General features: G+C 40.6%; 1 protein-coding gene and 1 long non-coding RNA gene across 2 annotated transcripts; one reads left to right on the forward strand and one right to left on the reverse strand.

Moving 5' to 3' along the window:
- Positions 1-241: 241 nt before the first annotated feature.
- Positions 242-21,560, reverse strand: kif11 (kinesin family member 11). Its single transcript, XM_079559896.1, has 26 exons — positions 21,469-21,560; positions 20,387-20,510; positions 20,140-20,237; positions 19,908-19,986; positions 18,820-19,005; positions 18,492-18,616; positions 18,323-18,413; positions 16,143-16,288; positions 13,483-13,579; positions 13,305-13,400; positions 13,058-13,146; positions 12,891-12,978; positions 12,067-12,140; positions 11,901-11,994; positions 9,991-10,062; positions 8,237-8,372; positions 7,231-7,403; positions 6,782-6,907; positions 6,485-6,640; positions 5,625-5,764; positions 3,851-4,011; positions 3,576-3,694; positions 1,529-1,751; positions 872-1,038; positions 558-668; positions 242-479 (listed from the first exon to the last, which is right to left on the reverse strand). The coding sequence occupies exons 1-26, from the start codon at positions 21,534-21,536 to the stop codon at positions 369-371; spliced, it is 3,150 nt and encodes a 1,049-aa protein (XP_079416022.1). The 5' UTR covers positions 21,537-21,560; the 3' UTR covers positions 242-368.
- Positions 6,519-8,509, forward strand: LOC306965520. The gene is made up of 3 exons (XR_013793028.1): positions 6,519-6,657; positions 8,231-8,399; positions 8,452-8,509. It is a non-coding gene; the product is annotated as an uncharacterized lncRNA (long non-coding RNA).
- Positions 21,561-23,168: the final 1,608 nt, after the last annotated feature.

Here is a 23,168-nt window from a genome sequence, read left to right on the forward strand (position 1 = left end):
TCGTTGCAACACTAGCGAAACCGAAAGTAAATAAACCAGTAATACGCATGCGTCGATGATTGCCCTCTTATGATGAAACCAGACTGGTGCAAAACGGAGTTTTAAAAACGTTATGAGAAGTTGAAAATAAAACCATAACTAAATATTGCATCTTGTGTTTAAAGTGTTCTTCACCGCTTGGCAAGAACACGACCTGTAAATATGCACATGTGATAAACCAAAAAGGCGTGACACATCCATTTATTAGTTTTAATTAATACAAAACATTTAAAATAGAGTTTAAAATAGACGGCAGTTCTTCAGCACAACATTCACACAGTTCAACAACAAGCTACACAAAGAGAGCATACAAGTAGAAAAAAAATATTTCAGTTCTGTGTACGCAGCGGTAGCCTGGACATCCTTTGTGGAGAGGATTCGTTTTCTGCCACTTTCTGCCTGGTCGGGATCTTTGTCTGTTTACGACTGCCTTTCTTTTGCTGAAAGAGAAAAATAAAAAGTTTAGGGGCATCTAAACCGGTGAAAAAATGAAATTCAGTGTTTTATTGTCAGCACACCTTAAAGAACGGGACCCGTTCGCTCTCATTGAAGACAAGGTTCTCGTCGATGAAGGACGGCTCCGTGGCAAGACTTTCATTACAAGTGCTGGGCTCATCCTCCAACGAGTCCTGGAAATTCACAAGTTTTTAGTTTTTAATTTACAATGCATTTACGATAAAAACAACAACAAAAAACATGGAAAGTTCCCTTTGCTTTTTAACGATTTACATGTAATACTACTCATCATGGGTTGGGGGCCTCTTCTGGTGCAAATAACCTTTTATAGACATTCCATACACACATACAGTTTATGTTTATGAATTGGTCATACATGGTCCACTTGGCTGTGCTCGTCCTCGTCCTCCAGCTCCTGCTCCTCCTCTAGAGCAGCTCGTAGCGCATCCTGTCGGCTCCTCAAGCAGTGAAGGAGCTCACTGCGGCTGCGCGCCTTCACCAGCTGCTGGGGGTACGCAAACTCGCGCCGCTGAGGGGTGGCACCTGCGGGAACAACATGCTTTAACCAACCAGTTTTTATAGATTTATCTTTAACAAATTGCTGTTATGAGATGACCCACTACCTCCTCAACCACCATTTCTCCTATTATAAGCTTTCTCTATAATAGGAAAGCCTATAATTGAAATTGAATTGATGCAGCACAAACATGCCATACTATTCTTATGGCTGAAAGTCTTTTCCATAGACTAACATCACGCACATGTTTTTGAATATTGTCACCACTTTTGGATGCCTTTTCGACCATAGTTCATATGTGCTGGAAGAGATGACTTTAAACTTTGTCACAGTTTCCTTTACATGTGAATTGGCCCAGGAATTAAATAGAAATTAGCAATGAACTAAGACTAGAAATCTGCGTTACCATACCACCAGCATGGAATTTTCTGCTGCCCTCCACAGCATTTCAAAAAGCCTATAGTTAAAAATGGAGGTGATGTCACGTGAACGTAACCTATTCAAAGTAGCCCTTACCAGTGGGGACGTCTTGCTGCAGCTCCTCATGCAGGAAGCTGCTCACCAGTCGCTCGGTGCTCTCCACGCGCTGGTGCAGCTCAGTCTGCTCCTGCTGCAGGACATCACGCTCCTCTGAGCTACTCTCCGCAAGAGCTCGGAGGGACTGGTTTAGCTGCCGTGTGTGAGAGGAGAGTTGCTCTGTCGTGGAGGCGTGCTGGTCCGAGCACAGCACCTCGACATTCTGCAAAGACAAAAATGCACATGCTAAGCAAATACATATTTTCAAGCAATTTTCCAATCCATTTTGCCTCCTTGTAATATACATTTGTGGCAATATACGCTGTTCACAAAAACTTAGAGCACACTCAGAAAACACATCCTAGATGTCAATCAATTCGATTTTTCGGATGAAAATCTTTATTCATAGTGTAGGGCAATGTGTTGAGAACAAAATAACATAAGAATGATAAATGGAAAGCCCCTGGAGGTCTGAATCCAAAATTATAGTCAAAATCAAAGTGACAAATCAGGTCACTGGTTGATCCAAATTCTGTAGAAATTCCTCAAAACGAGTCTGTATCATCCTCAGTAGTGTGTGTGGCCTCCACGTGCCTGAATGCACTCCCTACAACGCCTGGGCATGCTCCTGATGAGACCACGGATGTCCTCCTGAGGGATCTCCTCCCAGACCTGGATTAGAGCATCAGTCAGCTCCTGGACAGTCTGTGGTGCGACGTGGCGTTGATGGATGGACTGAGACATGATATCCCAGATGTGCTCTATTGGATTTAAAGGAATAGGCCACCGTTTTTACATACTGAGATATGTTCTTACCTAACCTTAGACGAGTTAATATATACCTGTCTGGTCTTTGTCCGTGCGCTCTGTCACGCAAACGGAGCACATACGCAGCCTCTCCCACATGTCATATAGCTCCAAAAAAGCTCACGATAGAAGCTACCAAGCTCTTCCACGTGTTCCCTATTTAAATAAAGTTACGTGAAGTGTTTTCATGCGAAGTATATTTACACAGAAATGTAACATGTCGATTTTATAAGCAGATAAAAAGGGGTACTATATTGTGAGGCGTAATGATACGAGGAGCACAGCGTCCACGCAGTAACTCCTAAAGACTTCCCCCGCTCACTTCCGTCAATAGAAGCTGCTTGCTAATTGCCTCTCATTTCCACCTGTTGTCTGTTTAATTTCCATAACACCAAGTGAAATTGATTCACAATAAGCGTGGCTTCCTAACTGGACAGTCTGATATCCCAGAAATTTTACTGACTTGGAGTTACATTGTGTTTTTTGAGTGTGCCCTAAGTTTTTGTGAGCAGTGTATATAACTTGCCACAAATAAGCAAGTAAGTGCGTTATTTGAAACCGTAGCACCCAGAGGAAACCTGGCTGCCTTCAGTCTCCTCTGAAACGGTGCTGCGCCTCCTGAGTTTGTCCCTGTTGGCCCTTCCACAACAGTCTTTCACCATCATCTCCTCATTTGTCCCTTTTTGTTTCCTGTAGCGCTTCCACTATGGTGTAAGTGTAAGGGGCTCTTTGAGTCTCTTCAGTGTTTCAGAAGAAGAAATTTGTAGGTCTCAAATGTTTGTGGCTCACAAGCTAGCTGTTTACTTTTAAAAAGCTGCTTTCTTCAGGACCATTATGGAGTCTTTGCAGTAAGAAATATGGCCACCACGTACAAAAGTATCCAGTAAAACAATGCGGAACACTGAAACCAAGCAAATGCAAATCCAAAAGTGCCTGGTGCAAACGATACTGTGCCGCTTTGCCTGGTGTGGAACGAAAACATGGCTCTTTAACTTCAAATGGACTAAAGGAGCTTGTTATATTTTTGGGTGGGTGGATGAGCGGTTGGTGGTGATCAGAGGGGCCGATGGTACTGACCGGCCACCTGACTCTACCCAGTGTAGCGCTTTAAGAATTGTCAAGGCTCATCAAGTGCAATACAAGTGTTGGCAATTATTATTTTTGAAACTACAGAAAGACGTCTACAATTACTTCTAATAATTTTTGGCTCCATACAGACAAGCGTTTTGAAAGAATGTACCTGTTGTAGACCCTGGACTTCTGCAGAGACACTGCCCATGAGGGTGAGATGTTCCTGGGCTTGGCTTTCAGCATGTTCCCTGGTCTTGGAGGTCCACGCCAAGTCCCGCTCCACCAAACCTGCACAAGACAAGACACTTGGTAAATGCATCTATTCTTTCATTCTTTGCTACATTGTCTGAATCCAGTTCAACCAACCAGATTCACTAATTTCATGTTGCTTTTTTCATCAAAGCTTAGTTCTGAAGACACAATAGAGATCTGAATTGTATTTACCAGAGACGGCTGTGTGGGCGTGTGAGCTGGTGGCCATCATCTCGGTGAGCGCGTGCTGGCTCTCGTCGTTGGCGTGTCTGAGTGAGGAAGCCAGAGCGGAGGCCGTGGAGGAGAGGAGCTCTGCCTGGGCCGACACCTGCTCCTCTGCTGACCGCCAGCCACTGCGGGGAAGGGCTTTTGTTAAACCACATTTTGCACTTTTCAGACAAAACTGGTCTGTTCCATTTAGGGTTACTTTTGTTGACTAGTGACATACTTTTGCAGCCAATAATTATAATGTGTGGGAAAATCAGCAATGTGCGGATGGACTGCAGATAGAATACATTTAAGCCTAGAGACAATCTGGCTATTTGGAGAGACTGTTGCATCATGATTCAGAGCCTGTCCCTTTAATGGTGTTCTAGGTCAAATACAAATACTCCCTCTTGTTCTGCCTCTGTCAAGCTCTGAGTGACACAGTAATTGATCCAATCAAAGCGAACTGAACTTTCAGAAGTGGTAAATAGTCTAAATGTCAAGATCATGATGCTAAGAACACATGAGCAGTGATAAATCCGTATTAAAAATTATTGCTCTCTTCTTCAAACCAGTGTTAATTTTGATAACATATTTTATTTTAGTTTTAGTCTTTTGACTAAAATGTAATTTAATTTTAGTCAAGATTTAGTCAAAAAAAACTTTTCAATTTTAGTCTAGTTTTAGTCGACTAAAATTGCATGTCAATTTAGTCGACTAAAATGAAGACTAATTTAGTCGACTTATATTTATAATATTCATTATAATCATATTTAAATCAAGGTCCTCGACTTCATGGAGCTGCTCCCACATGAATAAAGCACAAACCTGTTCATTTGGCTGTGAATTTACATGATATGAGGCTCTTTCAGACGGTCAGTAGAAGTTTGGATGATTTTTGTCTCTCCTTTTCATGTTTATTTAGTCTTATTTTAGTCGACTAAAATATCTGGACATTTTAGTCATAGTTTTAGTCTCATGAAAAACTTTTAATTTAGTTTTAGTCCAATTTTAGTCACTTTGACTAAAATTAAGACTAAATATTTTAGTCAACGAAATTAACACTGCTTCAAACCACTAAGGTGCAAATGAGTTGGCTGCTTTAGCTTCTCTTCACACAACCAGTGTTAATTCTGACAACATATTTTAATTTAGTTTTAGTATTTAGTCAAAAAAATCTTTTCAATTTTAGTCTAGTTTTAGTCGACTAAAATTGCATGTCAATTTAGTCAACTAAATTTAAGACTAATTTACAACTTTGCATTGATAATATTCATTATAATCATTTAATCTTGTTCCTCTGCTTCATGGAGCTGCTTCCACATGAACAAAGCTCAGAGCTGTTCCTTTGGCAGTGAATTTACATGATATGAGGCTCTTTCAGACGGTCAATACAAGTTTGGATGATTTTAGTCTCTCCTTTTCATTTTTATTTAGTCTTATTTTAGTCGACTAAAACTATGACTAAAATGTCCAGATATTTTAGTCTCATGAAAAACTTTTAATTTAGTTTTAGTCCAATTTTAGTCGTCAAAAATAACACTTTGACTAAAATTATATTATATTTTAGTCGACGAAATTAACACTGCACACAACTATAAAAACACGCTGCTTTGTGTGGCATCATATCTGCGCATTCTGGTCACTTTGGGAACTCGATCGCGTCACGCAGGACAGGAGGCCAATACAAGTGGCCGAAAAAGTGTGAATGACCTCGTGTTAAGTTTGTGACCCGCCGTAGCAGGTGTTTGAGACGGACCTGCTGATGGCGTCCTGGAGGTTTTGCACCGGAGCCTGTAGAGCTCTGGAGTCTGAAGAGAGCTGGCTGTAGTCCTGTTCCGTCTCCAGGCTAATCTGGTCCAGCAGGTTCTGCATGGTCTGCGCGGTCTGCTTCATACTCTGGGAGATCACAATGCACGTGGGATTTGAGTAGGGCTGCACGTCATCGCCAAAATATTGTTATTGCAATATTAGCAAATGCAAAATGTCACAAATCATAGCAATCAATGAGATCTTCCATCTGAGCCCAAAACAAATAAAGAAACCCGGCAACTTGGTGTGCAAAAGATGAGTTTTAGTCATACTTTCGTTAAATTCCCTTGTTTTGGTCCTGATTTAGTATATTTTTAAGACCTAAAATTTCACAATATTGTTCTAATATTCAAAACAGTAATCAAATATTGCAGGTAAAGCTGCTACAAAAGTTGGAGAGCTAGTGTTATGCCTAATTTGAAAGAAAACGGATCAACTTTTTAGATACGCTGTTGGTGCGTTTTGTCACAAACAATGCAAAATGTAGTCTTTGGATAGTTAGTTTGGATAGTATGTTTTCTTTGAGAGGGGGAGGAGCTTGTGCGGGCACTCATTTAAAACATTGCAAAGTTAGAGTTATTTGTTTGTCAATCGTCATTTTTGTTTGTTTTTCTTTTTCTTTTAGACAACCAAGAGTGCATCATAGAACTGCACAAATAATGCAAACTCAGTCAGCGCACAAATCATAAGTAACTAGTTTTTAATATGAAAAATTATTAAATTAAGAAGGATCAATATGAGAAAAGAAGAATGTGCAAATAAAGGACAGAAATGTGAGCACGGGGCAGGTTTTTGAACCCTTCCTACCGTTTTGTGTTTTGCTTGTGCCTGTCGGATCTTGTTGTCCAGTAAGTCGTGGTCAGCCTGCAGACTGCTCAGCTTCTGGACCGCGCTCTCCCTCAGACTGGACAAGTCTCCGCCCAGCCTGCTGAAGAACGCGCCCATCTCCTTCATGGCTTCGACCTGGAATACAACGACCAGTTAGTAAACAAACTAAATAGTGTTGAATTTCACCATAAAACCTAGAGTACAAAACATAATAATATGAGGCAAGAACTAAATTCAGTGTGAGGCGATGTAAAACTGCAGTAGCTGTGGTCAGACCTTGTCAGCCAGTGCCCTCTGTGTGTCCACGATGTTCCTCAGGGCGTCTCCCAGCTCTTTGACTGCAGACAGACTCAGCAGTGTCCGGTTCACCAGCACGTCCTCCATGTCCTGCTGATGTTCCTCCTACAACACACACATTTTAGGTCACACTGCTTGGTTGGCTTGTTAATATATAGCATTAATGACACGTGTTTGGTTGCAACATGCATCAGTTTCACAATTCACACTGGTGTCCAAAAACTCTGAATGTTTCCAAGAACTTTTGGGTTTACACGATTTCAAAAATGCACCGTTTTCTACCCATCATTCAGCAAAACTGCTTCTGCAGTAGATAAAAGAAATGACCAAAGTCACTGAAAACTGGATGAATGAAGCAATGAGGGAACAATGCAGTAACATGGTTAAAAGCATGGGAAACATTGTATGACATATCCTCAGTTCCTCACCAGCAGCTGTAGGAATGTGTCCCTGTGCTGTGCACTCAGACTCTCCTGCCTTTGGACCTTCTCTCTGCAGCGGCTCACTCCTTCAGACACCATCGCCCCTATTCCGCTCACAAAAGACTCCACTGTGGACAGGGAGTCTGTCAGGGCGGCATTGCCCTGTTCCACAACACCGTCTGAGGGTAAAGACAAACTGTCAACACCTTACCGTATTCTACAGGCAGAATACGCCCTTGATATGGAACCAAGCTTTTAAATCGGGGGCAGCTTATCCCAAAACAATTGGAGAAGCAGATTCTCCTTTACATGTTATCTCTGCCTCCTCTCAGGGGGCTATACCAGTTTTTTCCCAAAATCTAAAAAGAATAAGGTGAAACGGAACAGTATTTTGATATTATGTGTTTTTGCTTCATTAACACAATACAAAACTAAATGTTATAATATAATATAATATAATATAATATAATATAATATAATATAATATAATATAATATAATATAATATAATATAATATAATATAATATAATATAATATAATATAATATAATATAATATAATATAATATAATATAATATAATATAATATAATATAATATATTATATTATATTATATTATATTATATTATATTATATTATATTATATTATATTATATTATAATATAATATAATATAATATAATATAATATAATATATTTTTTTTTAAATAAAAATAACTTTAAAAAAAGGTTGGGAGCCACTGGGCTATACTGCAAAGCTGGTCAGCGACAGGCTTCATTTGATTGCGATGATGTCACTTCCAGAGCTATAAGCAGCATGAATAAATACATAAAGAGTACTACAGAGCCAAGGAACTGAAATGCCAAACCAAGACCATCTGGGCTTAAACACAATTGTGTCAACTATTCTGCACTTTGACATATAAAGCATAAAATATTGATACAAATTTGTCCTAAAGAGCTAAATAAACGTATCCATTTGACATCGCAAAAGTTTTGTTTCTTTAAGCCTCACCGATGGCCTTGGAGTAGCTGCTCAGCATGTCCTGGTGTTTGGAGCTCTGCTCCTGGATGCACATCTGGATCTGGCTGAAGGCTCCTTCCATCCTCTGGCCAAAGCTCTGCTGGATCTGTGCGTTGTGCTGCTCCACCTGGGAACACCGTAGTAACACATGAGAGTGAGGCAGCTGGTCTTTGAGCTCGGACTCTGTTGGTTTCAGTAGAAACAAGGTCCCGCCTGTGGAAGATTAGCATGACCTGCCTTTTAATGTCGACGGACGAGACTCTCAAACTGGCTGCATTCTTTGGGAATTAACATTTGCATGAGCCTTGTAGCAGCTCACTGGGAGTCTATAGAGCTCCAGTGATGTTTTTAAGTACATGATATCAGTCAATAAAGGAAAGACAAATTTGAAACTTTTGCTAAACATTACAAACATGAATGAGGAAATTGTATAGTAAGTTCTTTCATTTAACCTCTTGACCCCCGCCATAACAAAGCACATTTCTTCCATTTCAGCTTTACCCAAATCTAAAAGCTTCTTTAAAAAAAAAAAAAAGCTTCAAAATGGCGACAAAAAACAGATGTAAATTAGGGTGAAAGCGCAGCAAAACAACATCAAGCAAGAAGAAAAAGTGACAAAAATGCAACAAAAAAGGTGACGAAAACACAGCAAAACAAGCAACAAAAACGCGAGGGAAAAAAAAGTCTTAGATCAGTTTTGTAGGTCTTCGCTTTCAAATGAGGCGTTACACTGGCCTGTAGGTTGTAGATCTGGGTAAAGCTGAACTGGAGAAAATGTCCGTGGTGAAGTTCTGCTTTACCCAAATCTAAAAGCCTCTTGACTGTAGCTCACAGTCTTTAGGCCAGTGGAACGCCTTATTTGAAAGCGGATTTTCTCCTCGCATTGTTGCCATCACTTTGACTTTCTTCATCTTCTGTTCCTTTTTGTTGGTCTTTTGTAGCTTTTTGTCACAGTTTTGTCACTTGTACAATGCTTGAAAAGTTCTGTTTAGGGGGGATTTTGGATATAACGTTTGAATAGGCGGGTTATAACTTTGTCTTATTTTTTTAAAGTTTGACACTCCAAAAATAAGACAAAGACTTAGCAATATTTGGGAAGGTTTCCTTTGAAGGATCTGTCAATATCTAAGTACAAGACTGGAAAATTTGGAGTCCGGAGACGGGAAAAAAATATGGAAAAACTAAACAAAAAAACACTATTGTGAAGATTAAGCAATTTCTTTAAAAGGTGAAAGTTTATAAAATGTTAAAACAGCAAATAGGCTCAAACTGCCTGAAGAGAATTGATAATAGCTTGAACATTATGATAAAATTGGTAAAAGCAAAACAAAAAAAACACACTATAAAACTAAACCATCTTTGGATCAAAAGGAAAATTGAAAAACAAAATATGAAGTGTCAAAAGCCTAAATAGAGCAGACAGTTAAGACACTGCCTTAACCCTTATGCAAATTAAACCACATCTTTATGAATTTCTTTTTTTGTATTAGAGCTGGATCGGTGCTACTTTTTACCATGCTACAATGTTGCTTTGTCAACAAAAACCTGCCTGGAGCCGTGTTTCTCGAGCCGCTTGCGCATCTATCCATCTCCATCTCTAGCTAAGCCCAATTCATAGCGGAAGTAATAACACTCGCCATAGCTTCTCTACGTCCACTCGTGCCAGGAAGTGCATTATTTATTTATTTCAGGCTAAAGAAACACATGTCGGGCGTTTTTGATGTGACGTGTGCACGGTTAATGACCTTTTTCTTCCTGTCCAGCTTGTCATGGAGCCCGGAAACGTCGCTGGTGCTGGCGTCCACCGTGTTCAGCAACTGAGGGAAAACAGACTGTTAAAGCTTACACAATAAAGGGATATCAGCACCGCCTTTCTAAACTTCCTCAGAGCTATTTTTACCTACGGTGCCGTTTTAGTAGGAAGTTGAAGCATTGAAAAATACAAACGATACACAATCCAAACCATATTTTCTAAGTTTCTAACCAGGTTTCATTTACTGTAAAGAGTATGACATGAAACACATACCCGGAGTCCGATATTGATAGTCCGAATGATCACATCTGTCATAGGCAAGAGTTTTTATAATGCGACTGTGCTTCACGTGTCGTGGGTCAGTCACCTCTGGTATTATTTGACTAAAAAAAAAAACCTTAGGACTATGTTGCCAAAGGTTTATTGGTTCTTTCTTCAAGACAATACTTAAGTATGACTAATGGGTGCAACTGGGCATGTCCAAATAACAAAACTCATTAACTTTAGGGTTAAGTGAGTGAAGTATGATCAAATATGGTGCAGCCTCTTTGTTGCTGTAATTTCTCTCATTTCACTAAGTCCTGCAAAACCAACACATGTCACCACTTAGCATGATTATTCACCAATAAAATGTGTGAGTTTCATCAACATACCATGGTTAGTTTTCAAGTTATGTAAAGAAATGCACCATGTAATGAAATGTAGCCACACTTTTTCAGACTTCAGTCGTGCTCTCAACTTCCTGTCTGTTCCTTTCAGAGAAACAGCGGTAACATGTCAGTAAAGATCCACCCGACCTCTGCTATCACTGCTGCGACGTGAGGCCCCTCCCTCTCTGCCCCCAGTGTCTCGGTAAAACCCTCTGATTATCGCCTCATGTTTAGGTAAATCTCATTCATAAGTTAGTTTGCATGTCCTTATATGGTGTAATGGAGGCGTGTCCTGAGGAGGGGTCATGTGCGCACATTTCTGCTCCAGGTAGAATCAGTGAAGGGGAGATTACGTTGAGCTGCACGTACGGAGGGTTTCACGAATCCCATTTTTTTTTCTCCGTACGTGAAGTTTGGGTTTTGCTCGTATGGACTCTTATAGGCAGAGTTTCACGGACAGTTTTATAAATGAGACCCCTGCTGGTCTCTGCTGATTGTTCTAATGCCACAGTAGTGGGATCTGTCCATAGACCGTTAAAAAGAAGAGACAACCCCTCCTCACTCCTCCCAGTTTGCCACAAGGACTACGCTCGAGGGGGAAATCATGGCAGGTTTACAGACTCCCTCAGCATGCTCCTAAAGGGGCACCAGGGCGGGATCTCCACTGTAGACTCCGCCCTTGTGTGACGTGTAGTTCGCACAGCTCCAATGCTCAGACCCTCATTAGTAGATTTCTACATTCGTTTTACGAAAACCAGCCTGGTTTTCGTGGCTTTAATTGTAACTAACCCAGCGTTATCACAGGAGGAATATCTAGCTGTAGAAAGCACTGCATTCCAATGGGAGACTGGCGACACATTGCTGTAGTACCTCCATATAGCCAACGCCACAAAGCAGAGCAGCCAGCGGCCATTAGATCTGTGATGCAGGGTGATCTCTTCTGATTGGCTGAGTGAGGACTACATGCTTCTTTACCTTACTGATGTGCAGCAGGAAGGCCATATGTAAACTGTGCTGAAAATACCAAAAGTAGACACTAGGGGCTGTACCCAATTTTTTAAATTCATAATAGAGTCAGATCCATTTTGCCCCTTGCAGTAATAAAAATATATATATACATCAACAGCATATTATGAACTATTTTTAGTGATTGTAAACCCCCAGTAGCACAGAAACTGCGTGTTGCCACTGGCAGGCCCTACCCAGCCAAGTTCAAAACGGAGCAGTGCAACGAGTAAAGAGGTCCCAGTACCTGTCCAGCCGTGCTATAGAGGGACTCGTGCGCTGTGGTGATTTCAGAGCAGACAAACTTCTCCTGGGTCAGCTCCTCTGTGGTCTCCTCCAGCCTGGCAGCGCAGTCAAAACGTCAGATTGTACATAGAACTTTTTTTTTTTTTTAAAGGCTGGCTCTGACGTACCTCTGCTGCTTCTCTTCCAGGTCCACGGTGCACTGCTCCAGTTTAGTCTTACTGTCCACGAACAGCTCCGTGATCTGCAGACGCAAAAGTAGAGTTTATTTTTCCGACAGATTGTTATTTAGTAGTGGAGTCATGGTTCGGCTTTGACACACACTTTGAACCGTAAGCGCGTTTCGGAGAGTGTGTGGTGTTCAAAGTGTGACGTCACCGGTCAGACGTCCCACAAGTCGTGTTCATAGTAATTTGACAATCATTTCAAGAGACAGGTGTGAATGCTTTTGAAAATATGAATTATTTAGAAGGATGTTCAGTTTATTTCAGTGAAGCAGCAATTTTAATGAAGAAATGGTGGGCAGAAGTGTTTTTTATTTCTATGCTGCTGACAGGAAGTTACATAGATAAAGGTAAAGTTCCATAGCAGTTTGACTCATCTCCCCATTGGCACGTCAACAGTTTAAAATAGTCTCCAATTGCCTCCATTTGTGTCACTTCCTGTCGGCCCCCAATACAGAAGTGAAACTAGAAACGTCACAAAAATGGCCAAACTAAAAAAAGCCGGGTACAATCTTTAGAAAAATCTAAAATTATATTAACTTGCAAAAATGGTGTCTAATGTGTCACATGTACTTTACCAGTACGGTATTGTGTAAAAAAAAAAAGTTTAGGTACTACTGGTACTACAAATCTACGCATTTATAGCTTCTACAGACATTAGATAAAGCACAGGACTGCAGCAAAGTTCTGATATTTTAAAGTAAACCTGACACTTTTTGTTTACTACTTTGCTGACGTTTTTGCTTCTGCTGCACACTCGCATCACTCACCTTCTTGATCTCTTCCTCCATGGCAGCGATCTTCTCCGTGGACTCCGTGTACTGCTCCTCATGGCTGCTGATCTGCCCCACCATGCTCCTGGAACATAGTTACATATCCCGATTCATATCAAAGGAGGTCACAATGAAGCAGAGATGAAGAAGTCAGGGGGGCGTACTCGTAGTTTTCCGCAGACAGGTAAACCCCGTTCTTGTCCCGATTGGCAGCGAGGTCTCTCTTCAGCCTCTCGATCTCCTCCGTGTACTCCTGCGCAAATGTACAGGCAAAGATTCAGCCAATCAGAAAGTACTCTATCTTCAAATATTTTGAGTTGAGCACTAGCTGTAAATTCTTTGTGGGTCACTCTGAACTCTTTCGACGAGGAGTCCACAGCACTTTTTACAGAAACAATCATATTTTCGCACCTTGATTAGCGTCCTCTTGGTGAGTTTCTGGTTGACCTCGGGTTTGTTCATGATGTTCTTCGCTCTGCAGGCGTACTCCAGCGTGCTCAACGTTTCCTGTACAACAACAAAAACAAACAAACATGTGTCAGTCATCTACGCTTCGTACAGTTTTAAGAAAAGTGTCAATCAAACCCACCTCCATGTTGCTCGACGAAGGAGAAACCGTGGCGATAATGGAGGTCTTTGTTCGTCCTCCCAGAGAGTCCTGCAGTATCCTGGTCAACTTAGACTCTCTGTGGGGTAAAATACAGTTACTAGCCATTCAAACGTTTATACTGCAATGTGAAGAGAATATTTCACCCCTTTTCATTAAGCTAAAAAACATGATCTGAAATAATAATGATCTCTAAATGTTGTATTTTGGCTAAACCTTCTTAGATCTTAGAAGTGCAGTACTGCCCTCTACTGTCCAGACAGAGCCTTGGTTGCAACTCACATTTTTTTATAACTCTATTAATGTTTAAGCACACATTCTTAGATAACTTTAAAGACATGCTTTCTCCCCCAAAAAATATCTAGAAATGTGTAAACAACAATACTGATACACACAGCAAATGTTCACTATATTGTTAATCATGATCCAATTTGTAAAACACTGTCTAGTCATGAGAACTCTTTGCCTGGCCTGTCAAACTACATGCTTTTTCAAAGATATTTCAAAGACATATAGTCTGGGAGAAAGCAGGATCTCAATGATTTCCCGGTGGGCGTGATTGACAGACGGCATCAACCAATCAGAGCAACGCTAGATACGTCGCAGTAACAAGCGGCCGGAAGCCGTTTCAAAAATGTCCCTTTTTAAACTTTTTAATATTTTATATATTTTCCATGATTTAAAACAGACAAAAGTGTAGAAGAAAACAGTGCATCGGTCGCCGCACCGCCATGTTTTATGTTTTGGAAGAGTGTGTGGTGGTGACAGGTGACGGCTTCCTAATTTAGCCGGTTTTGGTCCGGATTTAGTCGCATTTTTAAATTGAATTAATTTAAGCCTTTCATTGCAGTAGTTAGAGAGAACGTTGGAACATATTGATTTCAAATATAGCCCAGATGACAGAGCAAGAATGTGCCCAGAGGTCTGACAAACAGTAGAGTTTAGGGAGCTGTATGTCAACCGTTAAAGAGGGGGTATTATGCTTTTTTCAGCCACATAGCACCAGTCTATAGGACACTACAATGATGACGAAACCTTCTGTTGGTCTGTCAATGCAGTAAATTAGAATAACTGCCTTGTATAAAATTGCTCTTTCAAAATGGCGTTAGCAAATGACTTGAAATAGGCCTCTGTCTCTTTAAGAACCTCTGACCCTTTGCGACACGCCCCCTCCACACGCTGTCTGTGGCATCACAACAACACTCCGCTCGTTGTCTCAAGTATTGAAACTACGATCGGTGCATTTTAATTTTTATTGTTGGAAAGGACCTACTGTTTATCACTTTGTGAACAATGGCCACACAGGATATTATTTGGAGACAAACCTTCCACACCGGACGCTTGGAAGGGGCTCTTGCCTGAAAAATAACTGCTGTTTGGAGGCTCTCTCTTTGTAACTGCCATGCCCTATGGATCTCTAAATATACCCCCATGGACGACACCAGGATTTGCAGGAGCCCATACGATTCAAAAGACGGACATTATCTGTGCAGGTGGACAGTGGTTTTTCGAGGTTACCCGTTAGCTTGTTATAATCGACTACAGGTCATTGTTGATGAAAAGTCTGTAATAAACCACAAATGTGTAAAGCCAGGCTCATTGTGTGATCATCGTAAAGGCTGCTTCGAGTAGTTGCTGCTTTATTGACGTTATTTGTGCATAATATGCTGCCTGTTTTCAATGAATGTTGTGAAGGTGAAGGTTGTTAGCTTGTCGCGGCTAATAGTGCCTTAGCTCCGAGAGAAACCACTCGGCTACGACTCACTGTAGATGAAATGTGAGCAATAAACTACACAATCAACAAGCCCGGCTCAGTGTGTGATCATCATAAAGGCTGCTTCAAGCAGTTGCCTGTTTTAGTGACGTTTTCAATGCATAATATGCTTGTATTCAGTGAATTTTCCCGTTAGCTTGTCGCGGCTAGCTTGTTAGCTCCGGGAGAAAACCACTCGGCTATGACCCATTGTAGATGAAATGTGAGCAATAAACTTCCAAATCAACAAGCCTGGCTCCGTGTGTGATCATTGTTAAACGGTTCTTTATGTGTGTGGTGGTTTTATTGACTTTATTTGTGCACATTTCTCGTTTTCACGTGATGACTCGAGGTTTAGCTTAGCATTAGCTTTCTCCGGAGGCTCTGTGCATCATCAAGGCCCAGCGCAGAACCAGACACTGAAATAAGTGTTCTTGTCACCGGTTTTAATCCTGGGTGTTTAGGTAACAGAAACACTGATGTGTGTCTTTGTAAAAGTCTGCTGTGGCTCCGGTTCACAACACATGAAGCTAATCATCCATGATGACTCTGTTTACATCTTAGGGCTAGACACTGCGGGGAGGGGGTTCTGCTGAAGAGCAGTGGTTGGTTACTCGGCTGGTGACGAAAGGTCGGAGGCGTATCCTGGAGGTCGAGGGCGTTTCCTGAAGGAATCAGGCGTTTTATCCCTAAAATGGCTGCCATCAGAGTTTCTACAGATTACTCGAAAATACGTGAATGTGCCAAGGCAACACTTCAGGCATGGTTTTAATGAGGGAATGACTTAATAACATGATGTAAAGCTTGAAAAAGTCGATTTTGCATAATAGGCCCCCTTTAAGTGTGCTCGAAGTTTTGAATGGAGACTCATGTTTTTGAGAACCTGTACCTGTATGGAATATGAGGCCTCTTCTCCACCAGAGCAGTGATGACCCGGCCCAGGGTGAGCAGAGACTGGTTGATGTTTCCGGCCTCTCGTGCCCGTTTATCCACAGCTCCGGATCGACCGATATTCTCGCTGCCCGCAAGATCCACCTACAGCAACGGAGATGAGAGAAACATCAGAGTTGGACAAAAAGGGTGGAAACAGGCTCTGTGCACGGAGTGTTTCATTCCCAGGTCCCAGTTTAAAGTAGGAAACGCATGTTATATTTGATATAAATAGAAGTGAATGAATTGAAATGTTTGATAGAGGAAAATCCATGAACAAATGGAGCTAAAGTCTGTGCCTCATAAGCAGGGGCATAGCACCAACTTCTGGGCCCTGGGTACAAACTATCTTGGTGGACCCCCCCCCATATAAAATTCACATTTCATATTCTATGTTCTTTGACCACATAACAGTGGTTTAGTGGTTTGACAGTGCAGTTAATTTATATTCTATTAGAACTTTATTATATATACCTTAACTAAGGGAAAAAATGGGTTGGCCAAAAAAGTGCTTCATAAACGCATATCCAATCCAATGGGTACTTAGTTCATGGTTTGTTTTATTGTTTGTTTGTTTCAAGTCAATGTTTGACTTGAAATTGCATGTGATTTGGCTTCAGTTACAGAAATTGAATAACCATTAATCCTGTAATGACATAGATATTTAGATCAGGGTGGAATATTCTACTTTCATTGGGCCAGTTGAAATGGCTAGTTTTAGGTAGAGCATAATGATTATTAGCATATCACATTAAACAGGAGGACTGAACTAGGGGCATGGGATATTTGTGCTGAGAATAACACATTTGTCACTTTAAAATAGGCATTAAAATGCTATTTTACAAAAAAAATGATACTATGATGTCTCAGTGGCCCACAGGCCTGAACACAAAACTCAAGGGCTTCAGTCTGATTTAGTCTCTCACCATATTTGAAGCCTATACCTTTAAGTGTATTGTCAGTAAATTGTTGTTGTAAAAAGTTACGTTGGAATAGACTAAATGGCACGAGCTCCACCTTTCACTAGAACCAGGTTGACTCGTCTCCAAAGCTGCACATTTATAATGCGTGTCTCCAAATGCGCACGGCTAATTAGCATAATTAATTAGGCGTGCGCGACCTGCGGCTTTTGTCACTGTATTGGCCTGATGGCTCAATTATAATAAATATGAGGAAAGAGAAACTTTAGAGGTTAAAACGAGGAGAGAAGGAGCTCTGTCTCTGACTCTGCACCATCCTCTTCTCAGCGCAGGCAGAAGCAGGACTCGCCTCACCTCATGTTTAACTGTCATTTATGACAAGAAAGTTTCCTCTACGGTCCGCTAGAACAGGCTAGTGTTAAATAAAAGAACATTAGCACATAATTTATTGTTTAAATGTTGTGTTTTATACGGTCTAAACTTCAGTATTGACTCCAAATAAAGGTTTTTAAAAGCACTTCTGACTATTTTTATACATGTTTTTGTACTACTTGAAATTAAGAAAGCACTAATCTTCACTGGACGAGATGCCTTAAGTTTCTTTGGAGTGATGTCAGAAGGAAATGATCACAGTATTTGTTCTGTAATCTTTGTTTTTATGTGTAAATAAATATGTACATTTAAGTTTATGTTTCCATTTGATGACATTGCACTGGGTTAGAAGGGCCAGGCACAAGATGGCCGCCAGAATTGCCATTCGTTCAAACGTATTACGATGTCTACTATCGTATTACTATCACGTCCTATATAGAGTTTTATTAAAGACTTTTGCTGTAGGCCCTTAGGTGCTTCACTCTATAGTTTTTATCACAACATGGAACAATAGAGGCCTATTGCTGCTTATCCAAGACTGTAACACTTTGTTCTAAAATACTTACTCATGCCATAAAATATCACATGTTGCAATAAAACCAAAGAAAATGCAAATCACTTCAGTAAAAGATAAGGTGTTATAAAGAAAAATAGGAAAAAATAAATGCAAACATATATAAATCCCAAAAGATATAGTTTATGTATATATTGTATTTTTGTTACCATAATGCAAACTCTCCCAGACACAATAGACCAACCGCCATCATTGCACCAAAACCTTAGTCATTGTCTTATGTGGGGCAAGCAGTTTAGAAACCACTGTACAGCACAATTGCTAGTTCCTTACCAGATTGAGTTTCCCGATTTTCACCAACTCCTCTCCGTCCAAAGTGATCTCCTTCATGTGGATGGTGACGGAGAACACAGAATGGGAGCGACTACAAAAGAACACATCTTAATACGAACGCCTGATCTGGCTAGAAAATGAGAAAATGCGGTCATCTGAAGGCCTTTACCTCGAGTACGCGTTCATCAGCGTAGAGGCCGTCTTCCTCTTGGCTGATCCCCTCTCCAGAATCTGATACACCTCGTTCTTATTGTGCACCGTGATCTCCTCCAGGCCCTTGACCACAACTCCGCGCTGAAGAGGTTGTTACACAAGCATTCACTTAAACCGATATAGACACTGGATCATATTTTGTTCAGATGATATTTTTTGAAAACTCTAAACCCTGAAATGGTGGTGAGCATATTCAAAACCTGAAATCCAGTCGTCGTCATCATATCTCTAACTTTATGAATATTATGGCATGTGACAATTCCAGGTTTTTCAGTGGTGCTGACCTTGTTGCGGGGGTCGTCGAACAGCTGCAGCCTCTCGCTGACGTCGTCCCCAGGACTGAGCAGATCGAATAGCTCCTCATTGTAGATCTCCAGCAGGGACACTTTCACAGAGAATTCCGTGCCGTTCTCAGAGAGCTTCTCGAAGATCTGGTGGAGTGTTCTCGGGATGATGCCTGCCAGTGGGTCCTAAGAACAGCAAACGGGAGGGGATTCACAACGCTTGATCTTCAGTCGTTTAACTGATAGTTTTTTCCATTTCATGTCGAACAGTGCAATTAAACTTGGATTGTGAGATACAAGCGTCAATAACGGTATGAATGCTCTCTGGGTCTGTGATAAGCTGTCCAAAAAAACTTTTTTTTAATCATGTGTTTAATGTTAGAGCACAAAGAACCTGTTAGTTTACCTCTTACCCCTGCCTTAACCGTGCGCATCGTCTTAAGTTCGATTTCATCCAAATAAACCTTCTTGACTGGCTGGAGAGCAACAGTGTAATGCCTCATTTGAAAGAAAACTGATTGTAACATTTTTGTCGTGTTGTACGCGCCATTTTGTCACATTTCTATTTTGTTATTTCATATAGCCCAAGTGTTTGTTGCAACAAATAGTTCAAAAGAAAACTAAAATATTACTGACAGAGGTCTGTGGCTGGCTAACAAGTTTCTGCCTGAAACAGCATACATTTGATTGAGTGATTGTGCCCAAAAATTAAAGCAAGCTTTTTAACTATAATTTGTTGCAGTTGATAAGATTGATAAACACTTAAAGGGCAATTATGCAACTTTTTATGCAAAAAAAAACAAAAACAAAAAAAACACATTTGTGTGTATTTGACATTGTAGTGACCCAGGGGCTGCATGGGTGGCTAAAATGGCGCCTTTACTTCCCATCACAGTGGTCTCTAAGGATCAATTGTTTTGAAGGTTTTCTGGTGAGAGGCTCTGTCAGCAGTGAAAACCTTCCAAACAATTGAGTGTTCGAGAGACCACTGTGGTGGAAAGTAAAAGCCCACATAAAAAGCTGCATAATTCACTTTTAAGTCTACTATATTAAGTGCTCGTTCGTAAAACACATACAAAATTATTTACCTCTTCCCAGGTAAACTGTCCATCAGGGCTCCTCTCTCCTTCCATCGTAAACGTCTTCCCTGTTCCAGTCTGTCCATATCTGAACCAAAAAAGCAGACTGGATTCAAGCACTTACACAAAAGCTTTGTTACTTCAACTTCATGTGGATGGTGAAGTTGACTGACTAATTGGACTGAGAGAGTTTTTCAATCTGTCCACAAAGGGAAAAGCGTCATAGCTAATGACTACTTACGCAAACACAGTGCAGTTATATCCCATGATGACTTCATCCAGGATGGGACAGACCACACTGCGGTACACGTCTATTTGTTTGGCTGCTGGAGCGAACACCTGACGAGAGAAATATCAGTCACACATATTCCATTCAATATCAACAAAGTGCATCATAAACGGCCTCATAATTCCACCACTCATATTAGGGCAAGTTAACATTTACTTCTGGTTCCTGTAGGGGAAACTTGACAGTTGCTGAATCTTACCATGTCAAAGGTATAGGTTTTCCTGGAAGCCTTGTCATTGCCTGTCCTCACCATCACCTCACGTCTGTTCTGGTCACAGTCGATTACGCTGTGTGAGCACTTGCGTTCCATCGTGTTGAACGGCCTGGGAAGAGTTAGGATTAGTAGCAGGAATTGAAGCCCAGGTAATGAGGCGAGGCAAGGGAGGGACATATAGCAGAGTGGACACTGTGAGGGCTTGACATTCACATTAAACCAGCAAACCAAACAGTGGTATGTTCCCATTTTAACTGTTTTACTCTAACCTGCCACTTTGCCAGTTGAGTTTGGTAGCGCCCATCTGACTTTGTTTACAATATGAATTGTACTACTGTAGATTTGGACTGCAAAACACATCGCCAAATTATCCTTATCGCAACATTAGAGGACACAATATCCATATCGCAAGAACAAAATCACTGAGTTTTTTTGTTTTTTTTTACTTATCAGCAAATATTTGCTAACACAGCATTCAATAAAACACACAGCATCATAACATTGTGTAAAGGTTCAGTTTTAGTCACGATTTTTCCAACTTAGTTCAGTTTTTGGCTTGTTTTGGTCTTGTTAGTATTTCTCAAACCATGGTTTTACACATTTTATTGAAAAACACAAAAAGGCATAGACTTTTTCAGAATTCAATGGCTGTGCTTTCATTGCTGTGTTGAAAGTGCCAATATCGCATTAATATTGTTACCATAACAATTAAGACCAACATACCATGCAGTACTATGTTTTTGGCTTATTATACATTATTAAAACAAAAGTAGCAAAAACATCACAAATGATTCAATTGTGGCTAGTAAAATATAAACATTACGTGGCTACTAATATTTGAAAATTACACAAGCCAGAGAGCAAAAACGTTTCTAGTGAGTCATTAAAAAGCAACAAAATGACACACACTGTACTATGTGAAGACACCATCATTAAAATGGCCCGAGGTTTTTGACCTGTACTTCCTCAAAAATATTCTGCCAATGTCACAAATCCTCGCTCGAGATGAAGGGTGGCTTTATGATGGAGTCGTAGTGTCAGATGGGAAGAGTAAGACTGGTCTTTACCTGCATCTGACCACCACTTGTATATTTCTGCCCTTTTCATCTCGTTTCACTCCGTTGTTCGAAGCCATCGCTGCAGAGCCGTTCCCCTCCGCAAAAGTAGGCTAAAACCTGAAGAAATACAAAATAAATTAGACTGAGCACATGAAAGTCTGCTGCTAATTATCCTATGCTAAAAGAAATCATGAGATTTTGATATAAACATAAACCGGATTAGTTCTGACAGTAAAATAGCTCAAGATAAACAGGGAACGTAAAAAATAAACAGGGAACGCTAGAACAACAAATCCTAGCGATCGTGCTAAGAAAGTGACCCACCTGACACACGAGCACGCGATCCTGCGGTGTTTTATGTGATGAACAAAATGAACAGCGTTGTAAACATAAAAACCCTTCTCTTCACACAAAGTCTGCTGTCAGACAAACCTGCGCCCAGCAGCGAGTGGAAACTTTTGAAAGTGTACTTTTAAAATCAGCCCAACCAATAGGACTCATGTAACGGCCAAACAGACGCAGCCATTGGTCGCATTCGGTCACGTGATGGCGTTGGCGCACAGCACCACGGGAAATACTTTAGCTTAGCAGCTATGTTAGCAGCTAACAAACTATTAAACACACCGACGTACTGACCTGATTTGAACAGCATTGAGCCAGAACGGACGATATATTTAAATATAGCCTTTTAATCATTCAAACATAAGTGAAGTGGGCAGAAAAAAAGCACGACAAGCTACGTCATGTTTTTGTGCCTCTAGGTGGCGACATTGTGCTCCCCAGAGGAGAGTAGTCTGGTCATTGACTTGTTACTTTCTATTAATGGGTTAATGCGGTTAAAACAATGTCATATTGCTGGCGATATTTTAAATAACTCTGAACACACATAATATTATTTCTTGTGTTGTGAGAACAAGGAGAAATGTAGCTGTCTTATGCATATGATATGACCCAAACGAGATGATCCTCATGAGGCTAATCCTCCATTAAACATGCTAAATACGAGTAGCCTTCCTAGCAGCAGAAACAACTTCTGAAATGTTGTTACAGGATCCAGCATTAGTGTGTGTTCCCCAGCTGAGCTGTCCAAGAGCTCCCCCTAAAGGTAACAGACATGTGTGTGTTTCAGAGGAGAGGAGAAGCGCTGAGGACGGGTGTCAAGTCAACCATAGAATTATCAACACAGCAGCAGGACTGGAACCTCCTGTGGAAAGGTTAACATTTATGCTGTCAAAACATGTACTAATGCGTTGCTAAAACGTCAGAAAATATGTAGCACATGCATCATTCAGCTGAGTAAGGGAAAAAAAGACAAAACAAATTGCACCACCTTGGTCATTTCTGTTTCCAAAAATAAATATCGGAAGCTCAAATCATATCACATACATGTTGGGACATTAACCTCTTAACCCCCACCATAACCAAGCACATTTTCTCCGGCTTTACCCAAATCTAAGATCTTCTTGACTGGAGCTTACAGCTTATATGCTAATGTAATGCCTCATTTGAAAGCTAAGACCTACAAAACTCACCTAAGATTCTTCTTTGTTTTTGTTATCACGTTTCAGTTATTTTTGTTACATTTTTTTTATCACGTTTTCATTGCTTTTTTTCTTGTGACATTTTTGTGACGTTTTTTGACGCGTGCTTTTTTGTTGTATTTATTTTTTATTTTCTTATAATATATTTATTAACGGATTGCCCAGCAT

Source organism: Gobius niger, assembly GCF_951799975.1.
Source record: "Gobius niger genome assembly, chromosome: 7".
Classification (NCBI taxonomy): domain Eukaryota; kingdom Metazoa; phylum Chordata; class Actinopteri; order Gobiiformes; family Gobiidae; genus Gobius; species Gobius niger.